This window comes from Bos taurus, chromosome 13 (genome assembly GCF_002263795.3).
Source record: "Bos taurus isolate L1 Dominette 01449 registration number 42190680 breed Hereford chromosome 13, ARS-UCD2.0, whole genome shotgun sequence".
Classification (NCBI taxonomy): Eukaryota; Metazoa; Chordata; class Mammalia; order Artiodactyla; family Bovidae; genus Bos; species Bos taurus.
Genome location: NC_037340.1, coordinates 53427831 through 53449124, shown reverse-complemented (window position 1 = coordinate 53449124; position 21294 = coordinate 53427831). Strand labels below are relative to the sequence as shown.

The 21294-nt window shown below is 39.1% G+C and overlaps 1 protein-coding gene across 5 annotated transcripts in view; it reads right to left on the bottom strand.

Moving 5' to 3' along the window:
- The window catches only part of SIRPB1 (signal-regulatory protein beta 1), a 93202-nt gene extending 75702 nt beyond the window's left edge, over nt 1-17500 (bottom strand). For 4 of the 5 annotated variants that reach the window (XM_059892653.1, XM_059892652.1, XM_059892651.1 and 1 more), the window contains exon 1: nt 17361-17500. In XM_059892653.1, the coding sequence (XP_059748636.1) occupies nt 17361-17433 (73 nt within the window). In that variant the 5' untranslated portion in view covers nt 17434-17500. 5 annotated transcript variants of the gene reach the window in all.
- Between the last annotated feature and the right edge of the window lie 3794 nt (nt 17501-21294).

The window sequence follows — 21294 nt, the reverse complement described above, 5'->3', positions numbered from 1 at the left end:
ACCGACATGGGTGATGGACATGGGTTTGGGTAGACTCCAGGAGTTGGTGATGGACAGGGAGGCCTGGGGTGCTGCAGTTCATGGGGTCGCAAAGAGTTGGACACAACTGAGTGACTGAACTGAACTAAGGTATTTTAAAATTTTCTCTTTGATTTCATCATTGATCCATTGGTTTTTTAGTAGATTGTCATTTGCTCTCCATATAATTGTTTTTTCTCATTTCTTTTTCTGTGGTTGATTTCTACATTCATGCCATGTAGTCAGAAAAGTTACTTGAGATAGTTTCTATACTCTTAAATTTGTTAGATCTTGTTTTGTGCCCCAATATGTGGTCAATCTGAGAAAATGCTCCATGAATACTTAAAAGGAATGTGTGTTCTGCTTTTGGGGGGATATAATGTCCTGAAAATGTCAATTAAGTCTAACTGTTCTTTTATATAATTTAGGATCTCTGTTGCCTTACTGCTTTTCTCTCTAGAAAATCTGCCCATTGATGTGACTGGGGTGGAAAGTCTCCTACTATTCACATCAGTTTCTTCCCTTGTATCTGATAGTATTTGTTTTATGTATTTGGGTGCTCCTATATTTAGGTGCATATATATCGATAAAATTCTCTTCTTATGTTGATTCTTTTACCATTTTATAGTGTCCTTTATTCCTTTGTGGCCTTTGTTAAAATCCAGTTTGTCTGATATGTGTATTGCGACCCCCACTTTCTTCTCATTTCTATTTACATGAAATATTTTTTTCCATCCACTCACTTTCAATTTATGTGAGCCCTTTGCCCTAACTTGGTTCTCTTGTATGCAGCATTTTGTAGGCTCTTATTTTTTTTTATCTAATCTGTCTCTCTGTGTCTTTTGATTGGACCATTTAGTCCATTGACATATAAGGTAATTATTGATAGATGAGTATATATTTATTGCCATTTTAAGTTTTTCTTTCCCATTTATTTTATATTTCTTCTTTCTCCCTTTCTTTTTCTTTTACTTTTTTCATTTGTGGTTTTACGATTTTCTTTTGTATTATACTTATGTTCTCTTCTTTTTGTTTTGTGTGAATCTATTGTGTGTTTTAAATTTGTGGTTACCCTGTTTTACGAGTATGTCAATCTCGCCTATAACTATTTGTCTAAGAAAGAAAGAAAGGAAGGAAGAAAGGAAGGAAGGAAGAAAGACAGAAAGAGAGACAGAGAAAGAGAGAAAGAAAGAGAAGTCGTTCAGTCATATCCAACTCTTTGCGAGCCATGGACTGTAGCCTGACAGGCTCCTCCATCCATGGGATTTTCCAGGCAAGAATACTGGAGTGGACTGCCATTTCCTTCTCCAGGGGACCTTCCCAATCCAGGGATCAAACCCAGGTCTCCTGAATTGCAGGCAGACTCTTTACCTTCTGAGCCACCAGGGAATCAGGTATTTTGCCTCAGACTGGAAGTCATATTGGCTCAAACGCATTCTAGGAAATGAAGAAAAAAAGTACATTTTCTTACTCTATTTTCCCACATTTTATGATTCTGATGTCCTCTTTTACATTTTTCATGTTCATTTTGGCTATTATCATTTTCATAGATATTTAAAATGAAAAAAAAATATGTGTACTAGCTTATTTAGATGATTTGCTTTCCAATTGTGATTTTTCTCTTTCGCATATATTCTTACTTCTCTTGTAGTTAGAGAAGACCTTTCAGTATTTCCTTTAAGATAGATTTAGTATGGCTATTTTTCTCAGTTCTGCCTGAGGAATTCTTCATCTCTCCTATTCTAAATGATAATCTTGATAGAGAGAGGATCCTAAGTTGCAGGTTTTTATTTTTCAGGACTTTGAATATATTTTGCCACACCCTCTGGCCTGCAATGTTTTTGTAGAGAAATCAGCTGATAGTCTTACAGGGTTCTCTTGTAATTAACTCTTTTTCTCTTGCTACATTAAGAAACCTCTTTTTATAATTTTTACCATTTTCATTATAATATGGTTTGGTGTAGCTCTGTTTGGGTTTACATTTTTTGGGACCCTCTATGCTTCCTGTACCTGAATATATGCTTCCTTTTTAGGTTTCAGAAGTTTTCAGCCATAATTACTTCAAGTACATTTTTAATCCACTTTTCTCTTTCTTTCCCTTCTGGAATCCCTATTATGCATAGATTGATGAGCTTTATATTATCCCATGGGGGTCTTATATTGTTTTCATTCTTTTCCTTTTGACTTTCTCTCTGCTGTCCTGATTGGGTGATCTCCAATATTTTATCTTCCAGATCACCTGTTTGTTCTTCTGCATCATTCATCTTACTATTCATTGCTTTTAGTTCAGTTTTGTCTTGGCAAATTAGTTTTCTAATTTCTCTTGGTGTTCTCTATAGTTAAAGGTTTCTTTCTTTCTTTTTTTACAGCAGTCTATATTCTATTTATATTTAGTTAGTTCAGTTGCTCAGTCGTGTCCAACTCTTTGCAACCTCATGGACTGCAGCACGCCAGGCTTCCCTGTCCATCACAAACTCCTGGAGCTTGCTCAAACTCATGTCCATTGAGTTGGTGATGCCATCCAACCACTGCATCCTCTGTTGTCCCCTTCTCTTCCTGCCCTCAATCCTTCCCAGCATTAGGGTCTTTTCCAGTGAGTCAGTTCTTTGCATCAGGTGGCCAAAGTATTGGAGTTTCAGCTTCAGCATCAGTCCTTCCAATGAATATTCAGGACTGACTTCCTTTAGGATTGACTGGTTTGATCTTACAGTCCAAGGGACTCTCAAGAGTCTTCTCCAACACCACAGTTTAAAAGCATCAATTCTTTGGTGCTCAGTTTTCTTTATAGTCCAACTCTCACATGGCTACTGGAAAAATCATAGCCTTGACTAGACGGACCTTTGTTGACAAAGTAATGTCTCTGCTTTTTAATATGCTGTCTAGGTTGGTCATAGCTTTTCTTCCAAGAAACAAGCATCTTTTACTTTCATGGCTTCAGTCACCATCTGCAGTGATTTTGGAGACCAAGAAAATAAAGTCACTCACTGTTTCCATTGTTTCCCCATCTATTTGCCATGAAGTGATGGGACCAGATGCCATGATCTTCATTTTCTGAATGTTGAGTTTTAAGCCAACTTTTCACTCTCCTCTTTCACTTTCATCAAGAGGCTCTTTAGTTCTTCTTTGCTTTCTGTCTTAAGGGTGGTGTCATCTGCATATCTGAGGTTATTGATACTTCTCCCGGCAATCTTGATTCCAGCTTGCGCCTTATCCAGCCCGGCATTTCGTATGATGTTCTGCATTTAAGTTAAATAAGTAGGGTGACAATATACAGCCTTGACGTGCTCCTTTTCCTATTTGGAACCAGTCTGTTGTTCCATGTCCAGTTCCAACCGTTGCTTCTTGACCTGCATAAAGATTTCTCAGGAGCCAGGTCAGGTGGTCTGGTATTCCCATCTCTTGAAGAATTTTCCACAGTTTGTTGTGATTCACACAGTCAAAGACTTTTGTGTAGTCAACGAAGCAAAAGTAGATGTTTTTCTGGAACTCTCTTGCTTTTTCAATGATCCAACGGATGTTGGCAGTTTGATCTCTGGTTCCTCTGCCTTTTCTAAATCCAGCTTGAACATCTTGAAGTTCACAGTTCACATACTGTTGAAGGCTAGCTTGGAGAATTTTGAGCATTACTTTGCTAGCATGTGAGATGAGTGCAATTGTACGGTAGTTTGAACATTCTTTGGCATTGCCTTTCTTTGGGATTGGAATGAAAACTGACCTTTTCCAGTCCTATGGTCACTGCTAAGTTTTCCAAATTTGCTGGCATGTTGAGTGCAGCACTTCAACACCATTGTTTTTTAGGATTTGAAATAGCTCAACTGGAATTCCATCACCTCCACTAGCTTTGTTCATAGTGATGCTTCCTAAGTCCCACTTGACTTCACACTCCAGGATGTCTGGCTCTAAGTGAGTGATCACACCATCACAGTTACCTGGAGATCTTTTTTTGTGTAGTTCTTCTGTGTATTCTTGCCACCTCTTCTTAATATTTTGTGCTTCTATTAGTTCCATTCCACTTCTGTCCTTCATTGTGCCCGTCTTTGCATGAAATGTTCCCTTGGTATCTCTAATTTTCTTGAAGAGATCTCTAGTTTTTCCCATTCTACCATTTTCCTCTATTTCTTTGCATTGATCAGTGAGGAAGGCTTTCCTATCTCCCCTTGCTATTCTTTGGAAGTCTGCATTCAAATGGGTATATCTTTCCTGTTCGCCTTTGCCTTTAGCTTCTCTTCTTTTCTCAGCTATTTGTAAGGCCTCCTCAGACAACCATTTTGCCTTTTTGCATATCTTTTTCTTGGGGATAGTCTTGATCACTGCCTCCTGTACAATGTCATGAATCTGTCCATAGTTCTTCAGGCAGTCTGTCTATCAGATCTAATCCCTTGAATCTATTTGTCACTTCCACTGTATAATGTAAGGAATTTTATTTAGGTCATACCTGAATGGTCTAGTGGTTTTTCTTACTTTCTTCAATTTAAGTCTGAATTTGGAAATAAGGAGTTCATAATCTGAGCCACAGTCAGCTCCAGGTCTTGTTTTAACTGACTGTATAGAGCTTGTCTATCTTTGGCTGCAGAGAATGTAATCAATCTGATTTCGGTAATGACCATCTGGTGATGTCCATGCGTAGAGTCTTCTTTTGTGATGTTGGAAGAGGGTGTTTGTTATGACCAGTGTGTTCTTGCTATGACTAGAAAGCCTATTCTATTCTTAATTCCTTAAATATTTTCATCATCTCCTGTTTGAAATCGGCATCTATTAGACTAAAGAGGTCTGTTTAATTATTTGTTTTTTCAGGGGAATTCTCTTGGTCTTTTAATCAGCAGTGGTTTCTCTGATTCTTCATTTTACTTATGTTTTTCTTATTCTGTGTGTTTAAAAGAAGCAATTATCTACTGTTTTCTTGGAGGGCTGTTTATTCATGGGAGTGTCCCTGTGTAGCTTGTGTGGGTTTAATATTCTTGGTGCAATGACTATTTTTACTATATGTCCATGTCACAGCTTTCCTCCATGTGTGTTGGTCGTTATTCCCCTTATAGGGGGTATGATGATATAGTGGCTGGTGCCCAGTTCTGGGGTTCTTAGCAGTGGTGGTGGCTCGTGTGCACCCCTCAGAGCATGCAATGGGGTGAAGGCAGCTTGTGACCACTCCTACACAGTCTTATTCTCTATAGCATTGGAATATATATTTTCACCACCAGACGCATTCACAACTGAGCGTCATTTCAGCTTTGACAAGCCACTTCACTCTTTCTGGAGCTATTAGTAATTGCCCTCCACTCTTCCCCAATAGCATCAGTTCAGTTCAGTCGCTCAGTCATGTCCGACTCTTTGTGACCCTGTGAACCGCAGCACGCCAGGCCTCCCTGTCCATCACTAACTCCCAGAGTCCACCCAAACCCATGTCCATTGAGTTGGTGATGCCATCCAACCATCTCATCCTCTGTTGTCCCCCTCTCCTCCTGCCCTCAATCTTTCCCAGCATCAGGGTCTTTTCAAATGAGTCAGCTCTTCGCATCAGGTGGCCAAAGTATTGGAGTTTCAGCTTCAACATCAGTCCTACCAATGAACACCCAGGACTGATCTCCTTTAGGATGGACTGATTGGATCTCCTTGCAGTCCAAGGGACTTGCAAGAGTCTTCTCCAACACCACAGTTCAAAAGCATCAATTCTTTGGCGCTCAACTTTCTTTATAGTCCAACTCTCACATCCATACAAGACCACTGGAAAAAACATAGCCTTGACTAGATGAACCTTTGTTGGCAAAGTAATGTCTCTTCTTTTTAATATGCTATCTAGGTTGGTCATAACTTTCCATCCAAGGAGTAAGTGTCTTAATTTCATGGCTGCAATCACCATCCGCAGTGATTTTGGAGCCTAGAAAAATAAAGTCAGCCACTGTTTCCACATCTATTTGCCATGAAGTGAATTGGACAGCTTCTGACCTGTGGGACTCATCTTCTGGTTTCATTTTTTTTTTTTTTTTTTCGTACTGCTCATGGGGTTCTTGCAGCAAGAATCCTGCAGTGGTTTGCCTCCTCCAGTGAACCACGTTCTGTCAGAACTCTTGACTATGACTCATCTGTCTTGGGTGGCCCTGCAAGGATTGGCTCATAACACTGTTGAGTTATGCAAGCCCCTTTACCATGACAAGGCTGTGATCCATGAAGGGTATGTATAATGTATGTGTGTGTGTGTATGTGTGTAAAGTGGAATATATTTGTTGTTATTGTTCAGTTGCTCAGTCATGTCTGACTTTTTGTGACCCCATGGACCCCATCCACTATCTCCCAGAGTTTGCTCAAACTCACGTCCATTGAGTTGGTGATGCTATCCAACCGTCTCGTCCTCTGTTACTCCCTTCTCCTAATGCCCTCAATCTTTCCCAGCATCAGGGGCTTTTTCAGAGAGTCAGCTCTTCACATCAGGGGCAAAAGTATTGGAGCTTCAGCATCAGTCCTTCCCGTAAATATTCAGGGTTGATTTCCTTTAGGATTACGGCTTTGCTCTCCTTGCTGTCCAAGGGACACTCAAGAGTCTTCCCCAGAACCAAAGTTCAAAAGTATCAATTCTTCAGTGCTCAGCCTTCTTTATGGTCCAACTCTCACATCTGTACATGACTACTGGAAAAACCATAGCTTTGACTATGTGGATCTTTATCAGCAAAGTGATATCTCTGCTTTTTAACACTCTGTCGAGGTTTGTCATAGCTTTTCTTCCAAAGAGCAGGTGTCTTTTAATTTCATGGCTGCAGTCACAGTCCACGGTGATTTTGGAGCCCAAGAAAATAAAGTCTGTCAGTGTTTCCATTTTCTTCCCCCATCTATTTGCCATGAACTGATGGGACCAGATGCCATGATCTTAGTTTTTTGAATGTTGAATTTTAAGCCAATTTTTCCATTCTCCTCTTTCACCTTTATCAAGAGGTTCTTTAGTTCATCTTAACTTTCTGAGGTTATTGACATGTTTGGATTCCAGAAATCTTGATTCCAGCTTGTGATTTATCCAACCTGGCAATTCACATGATGTCACTTGGTCACGACTGAGTGATTTTCACTTTCACTTTTCACTCTGCATATAAGTTCAATAAGCCATGTCATGATATATACTCTTGACATACTCCTTTCCCAATTTTGAACCATTGCGTTGTTCCATGTCTTGTTCTAACTGCTGCTTCTGAACATGCATATAGCTTTCTATTTATAATGTAATATTGCTCAGCCGTAAAAATGAAATTTTGCCATTTGCAGCAAAATAGATGGAATTGGAAGGCAAATGAAATAAGTAAGACAGAGAAAGACAAATAGTGTATGATACAACTTATATATGGAAAATAAAAAATACAGCAAACTAGTTAACATAACAATAAAGAGACAGACTCAAAGATATAGAGGACAAACTAGTGGGGACAAAGAAAGGAAAAGGAAAATATAGGCTAAGGGGTGAAGAGGTGCAAATAATTACATATGAAATAAGCTACAAGGATATATTGTACTACACCAGGAATACAACCAATATTTTATAATAATGATAAATGGAATATAACCTTTAAAAATTGTGAATCACTCTATTTTACACCTGTAATTTACAAATTATTTTACAGCAACTATACTTCAATGTAAAGGAAATAGCCCAAAATCCATCAATAGATGAATAGATAAATTAAATGTGAGATATATATATATCATAACATATCATATCATATATATATGATATCATATATCATATATATACATATCATAACATATATATATAATATTTCAGCCCTAAAAAGCAAACATATCTTATATCATATATATACATATATATATACATAAGCAAACATATCATATATCATATATATACATATCATAACATATATATATATATACACACACACACACACACATATATATATATATATATATAATATTTCAGCCCTAAAAAGCAAAACATTTTGACACCTACATCATGGCATGGATGAACCTTAAAAATACGCTTAGTGAAATAAGCCAGATAAAAGAGGACAAATAGATGATTCCACTTATGGTACATAGAATAGGCAAATTCACAGAGAAAAAGTAGAATAGATGTTTCCAGTGGTTGCAGGGGAAAAGAAATGAGGAGTTACAGTTTAATGAATAGATTTTCTGCTGCTGCTGCTAAGTCACTTCAGTCATGTCCGACTCTGTGCGACCCCATAGATGGCAGCCCACTAGGCTCCCCTGTCCCTGGGATTCTCCAGGCAAGAACATTGGAGTGGGTTGCCATTTCCTTCTCCAATGCATGAAAGTGAGAAGTCAAAGTGAAGTCACTCAGTCGTGTCCGACTCCCAGTGACCCCATGGACTGCAGCCTACCAGGCTCCTCCATCCACGGGATTTTCCAGGCAAGAGTACTGGAGTGCGGTGCCATTGTCTTCTCCAAGATTTTCTGCTACAGATGTTGAAAAAGTTCTGGCAATATGTACTGTAACACTTCACAACACTGTGAAGGTCCTTAGTGCCACTTTGTATCCTTCAGTTCAGTTCAGTTCAGTCGCTCAGTCGTGTCCGACTCTTTGCAACCCCATGAATTGCAGCACGCCAGGCCTCCCTGTCCATCACCAACTCCCGGAGTTCACTCAGACTCATGTCCATCGAGTCAGTGATGCCACCAGCCATCTCATCCTCTGTCGTCCCCTTCTCCTCCTGCCCCCAATCCCTCCCAGCATCAGAGTCTTTTCCAATGAGTCAGCTCTTCGCATCAGGTGGCCAAAGTACTGGAGTTTCAGCTTTAGCATCATTCCTTCCAAAGAACACCCAGGACTGATCTCCTTTAGAATGGACTGGCTGGATCTCCTTGCAGTCCAAGGGACTCTCAGGAATCTTCTCCAACACCACAGTTCAAAAGCATCAATTCTTCGGCGCTCAGCCTTCTTCACAGTCCAACTCTCACATCCATACATGACCACTGGAAAAAACATAGCCTTGACTAGACAGAATTTGTTGGCAAAGTAATGTCTGCTTTTTAATATGTTATCTAGGTTGATCATAACTTTCCTTCCAAGGAGAAAGCGTCTTTTAATTTCATGGCTGCAATCACCATCTGCAGTGATTTTGGACCCAAAAAAATAAAGTCTGACACTGTTTCCACTGTTTCCCCATCTATTTGCCATGAAGTGATGGGACCAAATGCCATGATCTTCGTTTTCTGAATGTTGAGCTTTAAGCCAACTTTTTCACTCTCCTCTTTCACTTTCATCAAGAGGCTTTTTAAAAAGTTCCTCTTCACTTTCTGCCATAAGGATGGTGCCATCTGCATATCTGAGGTTATTGATATTTCTCAAAGTAGCTAAAATGGTAAATTTTATGTTTTTTATATTTTACTGCAAAAAAAAACAAATGAGATCTGAAACATGGTGATTGCCCCAAATAAAGCTTTTGAACTGAACCAAATGGTTCAAGGAAAAATAAAATGTGTGATTCTACACTTGATCTTAGCCAAAAGGCCAAGGAGTGATAAATGTGTGATTCTACATGTTGATACATTTGAGGAAACTACAAGTGAATAGGAAGGTAGAACCATGGGGACAAGCAAGCAAGGAAACAGCAAATTCCAAAATCATGTTTTGAAAAGAACTGCAGGTGGCTGACTACATTTGGACAATGAGTTACAAGTTAAAGGGACACAAGTCACCATGGGGCCAATTATTTCACTACAGGTGCAAATTTACCAGATTGATTTCACTGCCTCCCTAACTACCCAGTGCGGGGAGCGAGCTCCACCCGTGGCAAAGGTCATGAGGAAGGAGGCTCGGCATACGCAAAGGCGGGATCGAGCCTCAGGAGTCCCCCTGGAAATTCTTGAGCATCTACCCCCAAAACCAGAGTCTGCCTACTTTCTGCTTTGTGCTTTCACCTACACCTCTGACTTTACGGGGGGCTGTGCCCCAATACCTCTCTCTGAAAAAAGAGTTAGCTTACAGCTCCAGCTAATAATTCCTGGGTGTGACAGTGTTTAACCTACAAACTCCTTTGGAAATCCTCTAGCCTGCCTGAATAGGTTTTTCCGGCCACATGTGATTGTTCAGAGCCTCCCAACTCCTGTGAGAGGCAGGAGATGTTCTAAACTGTCTAAATACAGATTCCTTTGAGCAGTTAAAAGATTTATTAGAAATTGTATTGGTGAAGGGTTTTTCACTTATTGAGCCAATATTTGCTGCTAAGTCTCCATACCCCTTACCTACTGTGTCCTTGGCACTGTATTGATTGATATAATGGGTGTATAGAAATGTAAGTAGTAGCCTCAGTGTTTGTAACCTTGGACTCTTGAGAGTTAATTCTTTTCTTGATTGAGCCCACCTCACCTTTGCCCTATAGGAATGCAGCTTTGTCCAATGCTTTTTTGGAGGCTGGTGCCTGACTTTGGAATAATCACCTTTAGAGAAAGATAAGTTTCTTAAAATGTTAACAGGCCTCCTGGCCAGAAGATGATGTAAATCACCTGAACTTTTGCATATGATAAGTTTGAAAGCCTGGCTTCAATTAGAACCAGGAACTGCTGTCCTTGCATGACTCCACCCCTTCCCCCATTATCCTCTATGCACAACTTAAGGTATAAAAAACTATTTTGGAAAATAAAGTGCGGGCCTTGTTCACAGAAACTTGGTCTCCCCATGTCTCTCTCTCTCCCAAATTCTGGCTGAGTCTCCATCTGGAGCGCGGAAACCGCCATGCTTGCTAATTATGCCTGGGCTTCTAAGATCCGACCGGGGAGGCCTCAGTGTCTCCTCTCCTTTGGGAGAACGGAAGGACGCCTGCGGCCTACGTAAGTGGTGCAAACTTCTTGTCTTGAAGTTTTATTGGTCTCCCGCGTAAACCAAGCTACTCAGCCTCTTTTCTCCACTGAATTTTCCTACTGAGCTATCCTCATCCTATTACTCTTTATATCTTTGATAAAATATTTAAATAAATAGGTCACCGACGCCGTCCCCGCTTCGAATACCCTGGATCAGCCGGGGCTGGTCCCCGGCAACCCAGTTTCTGGAGATACAGAGAAATACAAACATATTACTTATCTGAAATGTTCTATTAAACAGGCAAGGGTCTAATTACAGGGGTATAAATCAGAGGAGCAGGATGTTTTGGTGCCACAAACAAATTCTGTGTTCTTTTCTGTTTCTTCCCTACTCCTTGAGTAGAAAATGTGTGGTTCATCTTTGCGGAGTGTGAGCTGGTAACCCACTCACTTCAGTTCAATTCAGTCACTCAGTCATGTCCTACTCTTTGTGATTCCATGGACTGCAGCATGCCAAGCTTCCCTGTCCGTCATAAACTTCCGGAGCTTGTTCAAATTCATGTCCATCAACTCAGTGATGCCATCCAATTATCCCATCCTCTGTCATCCCCTTCTCCTCCTGCTTTCAATCTTTCCCAGCATCAGGGCCTTTTCCAGTGAGTCAGTTCTTCGAATCAGGTGGCCAAAGTATTGGAGTTTCAGCTTCCGCATCAGTCCTTCCAATGAATATTCAGGACTGATTTCCTTTAGGATTGACTGGTTTGTCTCCTTGCTGTCCAAGGGACTTTTAAGAGTCTTCTCCAATACCACTGTTCAAAAGCATCAGTTCTTCCGTGGTCAACTTTCATTGTGGTTCAACTGTCACATCCATATATGACTACTGGAGCTTTGACTATACGGACATAGGCACTATTTGTAACCAATCATGCCTCCTAAAGAGGGGGCATGCTATTACACGGTAAGTACCGTGATGTGCCAACATCATCAAATGGTTTAGGTTTTTAAGTCTAGACAAGATTGAGGTTAGGGAAGTTGAACTGTTAAGATAAAAATTGGAAGAAATAGGAAAGAACATTGGAGGGAGGAATGGAAGGAGAGGAGGAGAGGGAAGAGAATAAGGGTCAGGAGCCAAAGAATTAAAAAAAAAAAAAACAAAACACTACTATCTGTGAATCAAGAATTATTCTATTTATATCTCTGCTCCAGGCCTTTCCTCTGAACTCTGAATTGAATGTCCAACTATATACTCATCATGTTCTTTGTATAGATATAACCATCTCACAGTTAAAACATCTAAAACTGGACTGAATTTCCCCCCACATTCTCTGTATCTCAGCTGAGCCCCTCTTCTTCTTCCAGATTGTTAAGGAAATTAAGTAAATAGTCTTGTTTAAGCTTCAGAGACAAAGCAGAGCAGGCCTGTGGCCTTGCTTCTAACCTGCCTGGACACTGCCCTGACTGTGAGTGCCCTGACTTGCCTGCTGTGAGTGCAAATCTTGTAGCACCGTGGATAAGAATCTTAAAATTGTTGAGCCCCTGGAGGGGCCCTGGCTAACCAAGTCACAGGCTCAACATTCCAAGTTTTACATGACAAAAAGCATTAACATGAAACCAGAGCTGCAGTTTGCTCACAGATTGATGATGATATCAGTTTGCATTCTGTGATTATACCTGGGAATCCCGAACTGCAATTTTTGAACTCTCACTTACAGAATGGACATGCTGCCTGGGACCTTTTCCCAATTGGGACTCCAGATGTGCTGTGTCATGGGGACTTCCCAATGCTGTTTGAGTCTGGATGTTGGTCAAAACCCAATTTGTTGATGTATCCTCTGCTGTTGCTATTTCTCTCTCTCTTTTTAATGTTAGTATATTGAAAGTAAGCTAGATAATGCTCTAATCAGTTCAGTTCAGTTCAGTCAGTTAGTCGTGTCTGACTCTTTGCGACCCAATGGACTGCAGCAAGCCAGGCTTCCCTGTCCATCACCAACTCTGGGAGTTTGCTAAAAACTCATGTCCATCACGTTGGTGATGCCATCCAACCATCTTATCCTCTGTCGTCCCCTTCTCCTGCCTTCAATCTTTCTCAGCATCAGAGTCTTTTCCAGAGTCAGTTCTTCACATCAGGTGGCCAAAGTATTGGAGTTTCAGCTTCAGCATCAGTCCTTTCAATGAATATTCAGAACTGATTTCCTTTAGGATGGACTGGTTGGATCTCCTTGCAATCCAAGGCACTCTCAAGAGTCTCCTCCAACACCACAGTTCAAAAGCATAGATTCTTCAGCGCTCAACTTTCTTTATAGTCCAACTCTCACATTCATACATGACTACTGGATTTGTATACAATGAGTAGCTTATTTTGTTAACAAATCCTTGGAACCTGGGACAAAAGTGAAAACTTTCATCAAAACACAGATGCAGAAGTCTCAAAACCTTGGAGCCTTTTTCTTCTACCTCAAATCCTATGCATCAGAAAATTCTGTTGCTTTCTCATCAGCATGCATCTGGAATCTGACTTTTTTCTCTTATCTCTACTAGCTCCTGCCCAGGTGCAAGTCACTTTTACAATTTTTTTTTTTTTTTTTGCATGAATGTGATTGTCTCAAATGCTCTGCTTGTTTCTCAGTACTCTTGCCTGGAAAATCCTATGGACAGAGGAGCCTGGTAGGCTGCAATCCATGGGGTCACTAGGAGTTGGATACAACTGAACAACTTCACTTTCACGCATTGGAGAAGGAAATGGCAACCCACTCCAGTATTGTTGCCTGGAGAATCCCAGGGATGGGGGAGCCTGGTGGGCTGCCATCTATGGGGTCTCACAGAGTCAGACACAACTGAAGTGACTTAGCAGCAGCAGCAGGTACTTGTTTCTATATTATGTATAGTCTGCTCTCAATCAAATAGTAGAATAAATTAAAACTCATGTCAGATTATGTCACTTCCCTCTTCAAAACTATGAGGGCTGAAACTAGGAATAAACCTACCTAAGGAGACATAAGAGTTGTATACAGAAAACTACAAGACACTGTTGAAAGAAATCAAAAACACTATAAATAGATGCTCATATTGTTCTTGGACTGGAAGAACCAATATTGTGAGAATGACTATACTACCCAAAGCAATCTCAGATTCAATGAAATCCCTATCAAATTACCATTGGCATTTTTTTCATAGAACTAGAAAAAAATTCACAATTCATATAAAACTATAAATACCCCGAATAGTCAAAGTAATCTTGAGCAAGAATAATGGAGCTGGAGGAATCAACCTTCCTGACTTCAGACTGTATTACAAAGCTCATCATCAAGACAGTATGGTATTGACACAGAAACAGAAATATAGACCAATGGAACAAGATAGAAAGTCCAAAGATAAATCCACACACCTATATACACCTTATGTTTGACAAAGGAGGCAAGAATATTCAACGGAGAAAAGATAGTCTCTTCAATAAGTGGTGCTGGAAAAACTGGACAGCTACATTTAAAAGAATGAAATTAGAACACCTCCTAATACCATATACAAAGATAAACTCAAAACAGATTAAAACATAAATGTAAGATGAGAAACTATAAAACTCATAGAGGAAAACATAGGCAGTACAGTCTTTGACATCAATCACAGCAAGATCCTCTATGACCCACTTCCTAGGGTAATGGAAACAAAAAAATAAACAAATGGGACCTAAGGGACCTAATTAAACTTAAAAGCTATTGCACAACAAATGTAACCATAAACAAGATGAAAAGACAATCCTCAGAATGGGAAAAAAATAATTGCAAATGAAGCAACTGACGAAGGATTAATCTCCAAAATCTACAAGCAGCTCATGCACCTCAGTATCATAAAAAGAGACATTTCTCCAAAAAAGACATACAAGATGGTTCAGAAACACATAACAAATGCCCAACATTGCTTATTATTAAATAAATGCAAGTCAAAACTACTTCATCCCAATCAAGTTGGCCATCATCAAAAAATCTATAAACAATGAATGCTGGAGAGGATGTGGGAAAAGGGGAACACTCTTGGTGTTGCACTCTTAGTGGAAATATAAATTTTTAAAATAATTCATTTATTTTAATTGGAGGACAATTACTTTACAATATGGTGATGGTGCTTGCCTTATATCAACATGAATTGGCTGCAGGTTTACATGTGTCCCTGCCATCCTGAACCCCCCTCCCACCTCCCTCCCGACCCTATCCCTCTGGGTTGTCCCAGAGCACCAGCTTTGGGTCCCCTATTTCATGCACCGAATTTGCACTGTTCATCTATTTTACGTATGGCAATGTACATGTTTCAACGCTATTCTCTCAAATCATCCCACCCTCACCTTCTCCCATTGAATCCAAAAGTCTGTTCTTTATATCTGTGTCTGGGAACATAAATTTACATGGTCACTATGGAGACCAGTATGGAGATCCTTTAAAGACTTGAAATAAAACTACCTTAAAAAATAAATAAATAAAATAGGGCACGCTCCTGGAAAAGTTTGTGTCCAATAAACTAAATGAAATCTTAAAAGAAAAAACTGCAATGGCAACCATTTCACTCACAGCAAAACCAAATCCTTCAACACAGGAGGATGATTCTACTCTCAGGACTTTTGTACATGCTGCTCCCTGTCAGGAAGTCTCCTCCACCGGATAACCACATAGCTCACTTCAGAATTTTCTTTTCAACTTTGCTCACAATTCCCCTTCTCAGAGATGCCCACCCAAGATTACCAGGCTTGAAATACATTGCACCCAACATATTCTCCCAATTTGTTATCTAGCTACTCTTTTAAAACACTTATCACTTTCTAACATACTATGTTATTTAATTAAGTATAAGTCTATTGTTTATTGTCATTTCTTCCACTAAGCTAAATATCCATGAAGACAACTTCTTAGTCTCTTTTATTCACCAAAGTACCCCAAGTTCCTTCCTGCAACTTAGAAAGTATCCAAAAAATATATGTTGTTTGAATTGCCCACTGTGACATCTCCATGAGACACTGAATTCTATTTTAAGTGGACATTTCTCTGGAAATTATTAGTATATCAGAAGTTGAGTTGTCCACGTAGGTCAGTTTATGAAAAACAAAAGAAATTTGCATTTATACAGGAGGAAGAAGAGCCCAGGAGAAGAAAACCACAAACCTTCTTTCCCATACTCCATACTTCTCCACACCCATTAGCAGAAGCTGCAGAAATATCATGGGATGGAAAAATATCACAGTATCAAGAAGAGCCATGGTTAAACTCATGAGCTCAACTACCAGGTTGCTTGAGTTCAAATCACACCTTTATCAGGTACCTTGAACTGAGTAACCTTGAACATTCCTTGCTCAGTTTCCTTATCTGTAAGGTAGGGGTTCACAAGAGGATCTAGCTTGGATATAATGATCACATGAGTAAATGCTGTGGGCATTTCCAACATTGCCTGGCACATGCTGAGTGGTCAATAAAATGAATAGTTATTACTCATTAGCTTTCCTGAGGCATGGAAGCTTCAGATAGCATTAGATTATATATATATATATATATATGTTATAGATATGGATATGGTTATAATTATAGATATGGATATGAATATATAGGTGGTATAGGCAAGATTCTTGTGTCTTTTATCCCTCCTTTCCTCCTCACGTCTATCCAGCATGGAAGCAGAGACTAAGATAACAACGCAGGAAATTCTACCCTTTAACCAAGAGAAAAGTTTTCTTAAGAATTTGAGTGAGGGTAAGGGGTAGATTTATAGAGAAGTAGAAAAGGAGAGATGTTGCTAAAGACCTCAAAAACTGAACCTTCCATGTAGATTGAAAAATGTTTTAAGGGGAAGAACAGAAAAAGTCTTCTTGAAATACCACGTGTCTGGAAACACTTCCTCATACCCACACGTATATACACGCACATACACACACATAAACACATTCACCCACAAACATGTATTAAAAAGTACCCTAGCAATCTAATGTACAAGCTGTTTTGAGCATTAAAAGAAATTATAACACATATTAAAATCTCAGTAAAAATGTCATTGCATAGGACCCTTGCAATATACTGAAAAATTTGAACCCTTCTCTGAGTGGCATGATGGGTGATGACTAATATATTGTTTGCTTCTTGGTATTTTCTGATATTTCTGCAATTGGGCTCTTCTGAGAAGCTGAGCAGCACAATATTATTCAGAGAATCAACTCTGGAGCTGGACAGCCTGGATTTGAATCCTGTGCTCCACTGCTTTAGATAGGTGACATTGGACAAGTTACTCTGTGCTTCAATTTCTCCATTTACAATTGGAGTAATAGTTATCACACAGGGATGTTGTGAGGGATGTTTAGTTAAGTAAATATGCACAAAGCTGTTAGAGTTTGAAACATCCTCTGTTTGGAAGCCTCTGGTAACCAGCTGCATATGATGGATCTACAGAGAAAACTCAGATCCCTGATTTCATGCTCTCAGATAAGGCCCAGCCTTTGGCCTTCTGTGACTGCCTCGGGTAGCATACCCATGTTTACATGGAGACCCTAAAAGCACAGGGACAGGGGGAAAGTCCAGGGGACAGGGAGAGGGGATTCTACTCTAAGCAATGCTCACCTGTGAGTCCCAGGAGTAGAGTAAGCAACAGGCAAGAAGGAGGCGGCCAGAAGTAGCAGGCAGAGAATGTCATTGTGGAGGCCAGCGGAGCTGCTCTGTCCAGACGTGTCAGTTGGGAGAACTTGAATTTCTGTGCTCTGTGGAGAAGAGAAAAGCTCCACCTACCATTATATAAAAGGAAGTGCCTATGATGGGGTGAAATGTCTGTGAGAAAGTTATCTGCTTCTGGATTCTTGTAGTTCCTGTTTCTAGACAATGAAATAGGACTCGGGGAAAAAACATAGGTACAAGTTATGAATTTCGTGTTTTCAGAGAGATTGGACAAGCCTAGCAGAAATAATGCTTCCTCCCTACCTGGGGTCTCTGCTTTCTCCTCTGGGTGCCTTGCCCCATTCATGGTGACCCTTCTTTCAAAAGCACCAGGCAAACTCACACATCCCAAGAGTATCTGTGATTATGGTCTATGTCCTAAAGACACAAGCCCAGGACCCTAGGATGTGACTGATTTGTGGTCTCCTTCTGTACTTGCCTCAGCAAAGACATGCTCTTTGCTGGAAAAAGGAAGAGGGTTCACCAGGACCTTCTCTATTTTGGGATGGAACCAGATCAGCACCTGAAATGATTTCCTATTCCAAACCTTTATTGATGTCGCTAGTGAAATTTAGCCCAATTGCAAAGTGCAATGTGGACCTAGACTGGTACGGCCAGCATCCAAAAAGGGAATCATTTTCTCCTTCCTTTGGGAGAAGAAGTAGATTATATGATCCAGAAATTATACTTCCAGGCATTTATCTCAGAGGAGTGAAAACTCTGTCCATACAAAATCTGTGCACAAATGTTTTAAAACGTTTCTTTTTGAGTCAAAGCAGTGGAAAAATCAAAATGTCTAATAAAATGGAAGAGTTTAACAACCTTTCTACATAGGAAATACTATTCAGCAGTACAAAAAAAATGAGTTATATACGAGTACAGCTTTGTCTCTTGAAAGCCTTATGTTGACTGAACAAAGCCAGTCTCAAAGTATCACTCCACTTGCACAACATTATCAAAATTTTATATATATATATATAACTGAATGGCATTTGGCAGAGGTTTGGTTTGGTGGGGATGTGTGTCAATTTGTTATGCTAGCACACGGGAGACTCTGTGGCTATGGAATGTTCTGCAGCCTGCCCGTAGTGGTGGTTATACATACACAAAAAAGGATCAACATAAACCAAAATTAAGAGTGTTACAAACTCAACTATAAATAATAATCTCATAGTAATAATAACATGGACACTACTAAGCTATCCAAAATTATAATTATATTAGAGTAATAAGGAATAACGTGTGCATATGTAGCATAGGTCAGGAGTAACAGAACATTGCATCCTCATCCTCCACACTGGGATGTCTATAAATAATGCCTAAGAGTGAAAAAAATCAAGAAGTATCAGTAAGCATACCATGTGACATTTGGCAGTGAAACCTAAAATCATCAGTTTAAAGAGTTGAAAGTGGTTTTGTCTCAGAGGTGGAGAATGGCAGGAGGTTAGAGAGACTCCAGTTTTCATATGTATAACTTGTAGAGCTACTGGACTTATAAACTACGTGCATATGAAACTTTAATAAATATAAAGATGATTGGGTTGATGTCAATAGAGTTACACGTAAAAAGAATGCCCTTACTGTTCAGCAATGCTAATAACTTTCAAGCTTGCTGGACAAAACATTGATGATCTACATCAAATACAATCTTATAGTCAAAACTACTGAAAGCATTAATAATAATTTTTAAAGATTCCATAAGCTAGAAAGTATTGAAGACAGCTTTAACTAGAGATGAATAAGACCATTCGTGGTAAAAACAACTGTAAAATTGTGAATTTAGAATCATTTGAAAAACTAAATAAACAGAGGCATATTATATCCATGAATGAGAGAACTCAATATTGGAAAATTTTCAATATTTCCAAATTCATATATAAATTCAATGCAGTCAAGCAATAAATCTAAAATAGTTTTTCATGAAAATGCATTAGGAGACTGAAACTGAGGAGATGAAAAAGTGATGTCATACAAATGGAAATGCCAATAAAACAGGTATACTAATACTCATATCAGAAAAAATAGACTTTAAAGCAAGGCTATACAAAAGACGAAGGCAATGGCACCCCACTCCAGTACTTTTGCCTGGAAAATCCCATGGATGGAGGAGCCTGGTGGGCTGCAGTCCATGGGGTCACTAAGAGTCGGACACGATTGGGCGACTTCACTTTCACTTTTCACCTTCATGCATTGGAGAAGGAAATGGCAACCCACTCCAGTGTTCTTGCCTGGAGAATCCCAGGGACGGTGGGGCCTGGTGGGCTGCCGTCTATGGGGTCACACAGAGTCGGACACGACTGAAGCGACTTAGCAGTAGCAGCAGCATACAAAAGACAAATGAGGCATTATATAATGGTAAAATGATCAATATAAGAGGAGGCTATTAAACTCATTAACATATATATACCTAATACAGAAGCATCTAAATATATAGCAAATATTAACAGGCATTAAAGGAGAACTTGGCAATAATACAGCAATAGTAGGGGACTTGAAGACCCCTTACATCAATGCATAAATTATCCAAGAGTAAATCAATAAGGTGGTCTTAAATGACAGAGTAGACTGGTTGGAATTAATAGATATATACTATAAAGCAGTAGAATATACATCTTTTCAAGCATACATGGAACATTCTCCAAGATAGTTCGCATGTTAGGCCAAAATTCAAGTCACGATACATTTAAGAGGATAGAAATTAGATCAACTACTTTTTCTGACCACAATGGTATGAAAGTAGAACTCAATTACAGGGAGAGAAATGCAAAAGAACAAACACATGGAGACTAAAACATATGATACTAGAACACCAATGGTCAAAGAAAAAAAATCAAAGAGGAAATCAGAAAATATCACGAGACAAATGAAAATCCAGAATGACACTTTTCAAAATCTATGTGATGCAGAAAAAGTAGTTTGAAGAGGAAAGCTTATAGTGATACAGGCCTACCTCAAGAAACAAGGAAAATCTTAAATAAACAACCTAATCTACCATCTAAATGAATTAGAACAGGGAGAATAGATGAGACGAAAAGTCAGAAGAAGGAAGAAAATAATAAAGATCGGAATGGATATAGATAAAAGAGACAAAATACACTAGAAAAGATAAATGAAACCTGGTTTTTTGAGAGCTGGTTATTTGAAAGGATAAACGAAGTTAATAAACATTTAGCCAGGCTCATTAAGAAAAAAAGAGAGTGGCTTGAAATAAACAAAATAAGAAATGACAGAGAAATAGCAACTGATATTACAAAAATACAAAAAAAAAAAAAAAGAAAATACTAGAAAAATTATACCAACAATTTTTACAAAGTAGAAGAAATGGACAAGTTTCTGGAAATATACATCCTTCCAAGGCTGAATCAAGAAGAAATAATCTGAACACAGATCATAAGTAGTGAAATTGCTGTTGTAATTTAACAATTCCCAGCATACTTAAAGGCCAGGACCTGATGGCTTCACAGGGGAATTCTATCAAAACTACAAAAAAGGTTTAATGCTATCCATCTCAATCTATTTCACAAATTGAAGAGGATAGAATAGTTCAAAGTTATTCTATGAGGCCACAATTACCCCAACACTAAAATCAGACAAACACAATACAAAAAAAGAACATTAGAGCCCAATATACCTGATGAATATATATTTAAAAATACTCAACAAAATATCAGCAAACTGATTCAACAATATACAAAATAAAATCATATATCATGGTCAGGTGAGAGTTATCCCATCATTCAATATTCATAAATCAATCAATGCAACATATCACATTAACAACTGGGATGAAAAAATCACATAGTCATCTAACAGTCACAGAAAAGGTCTTTGGCAAAATCCAACA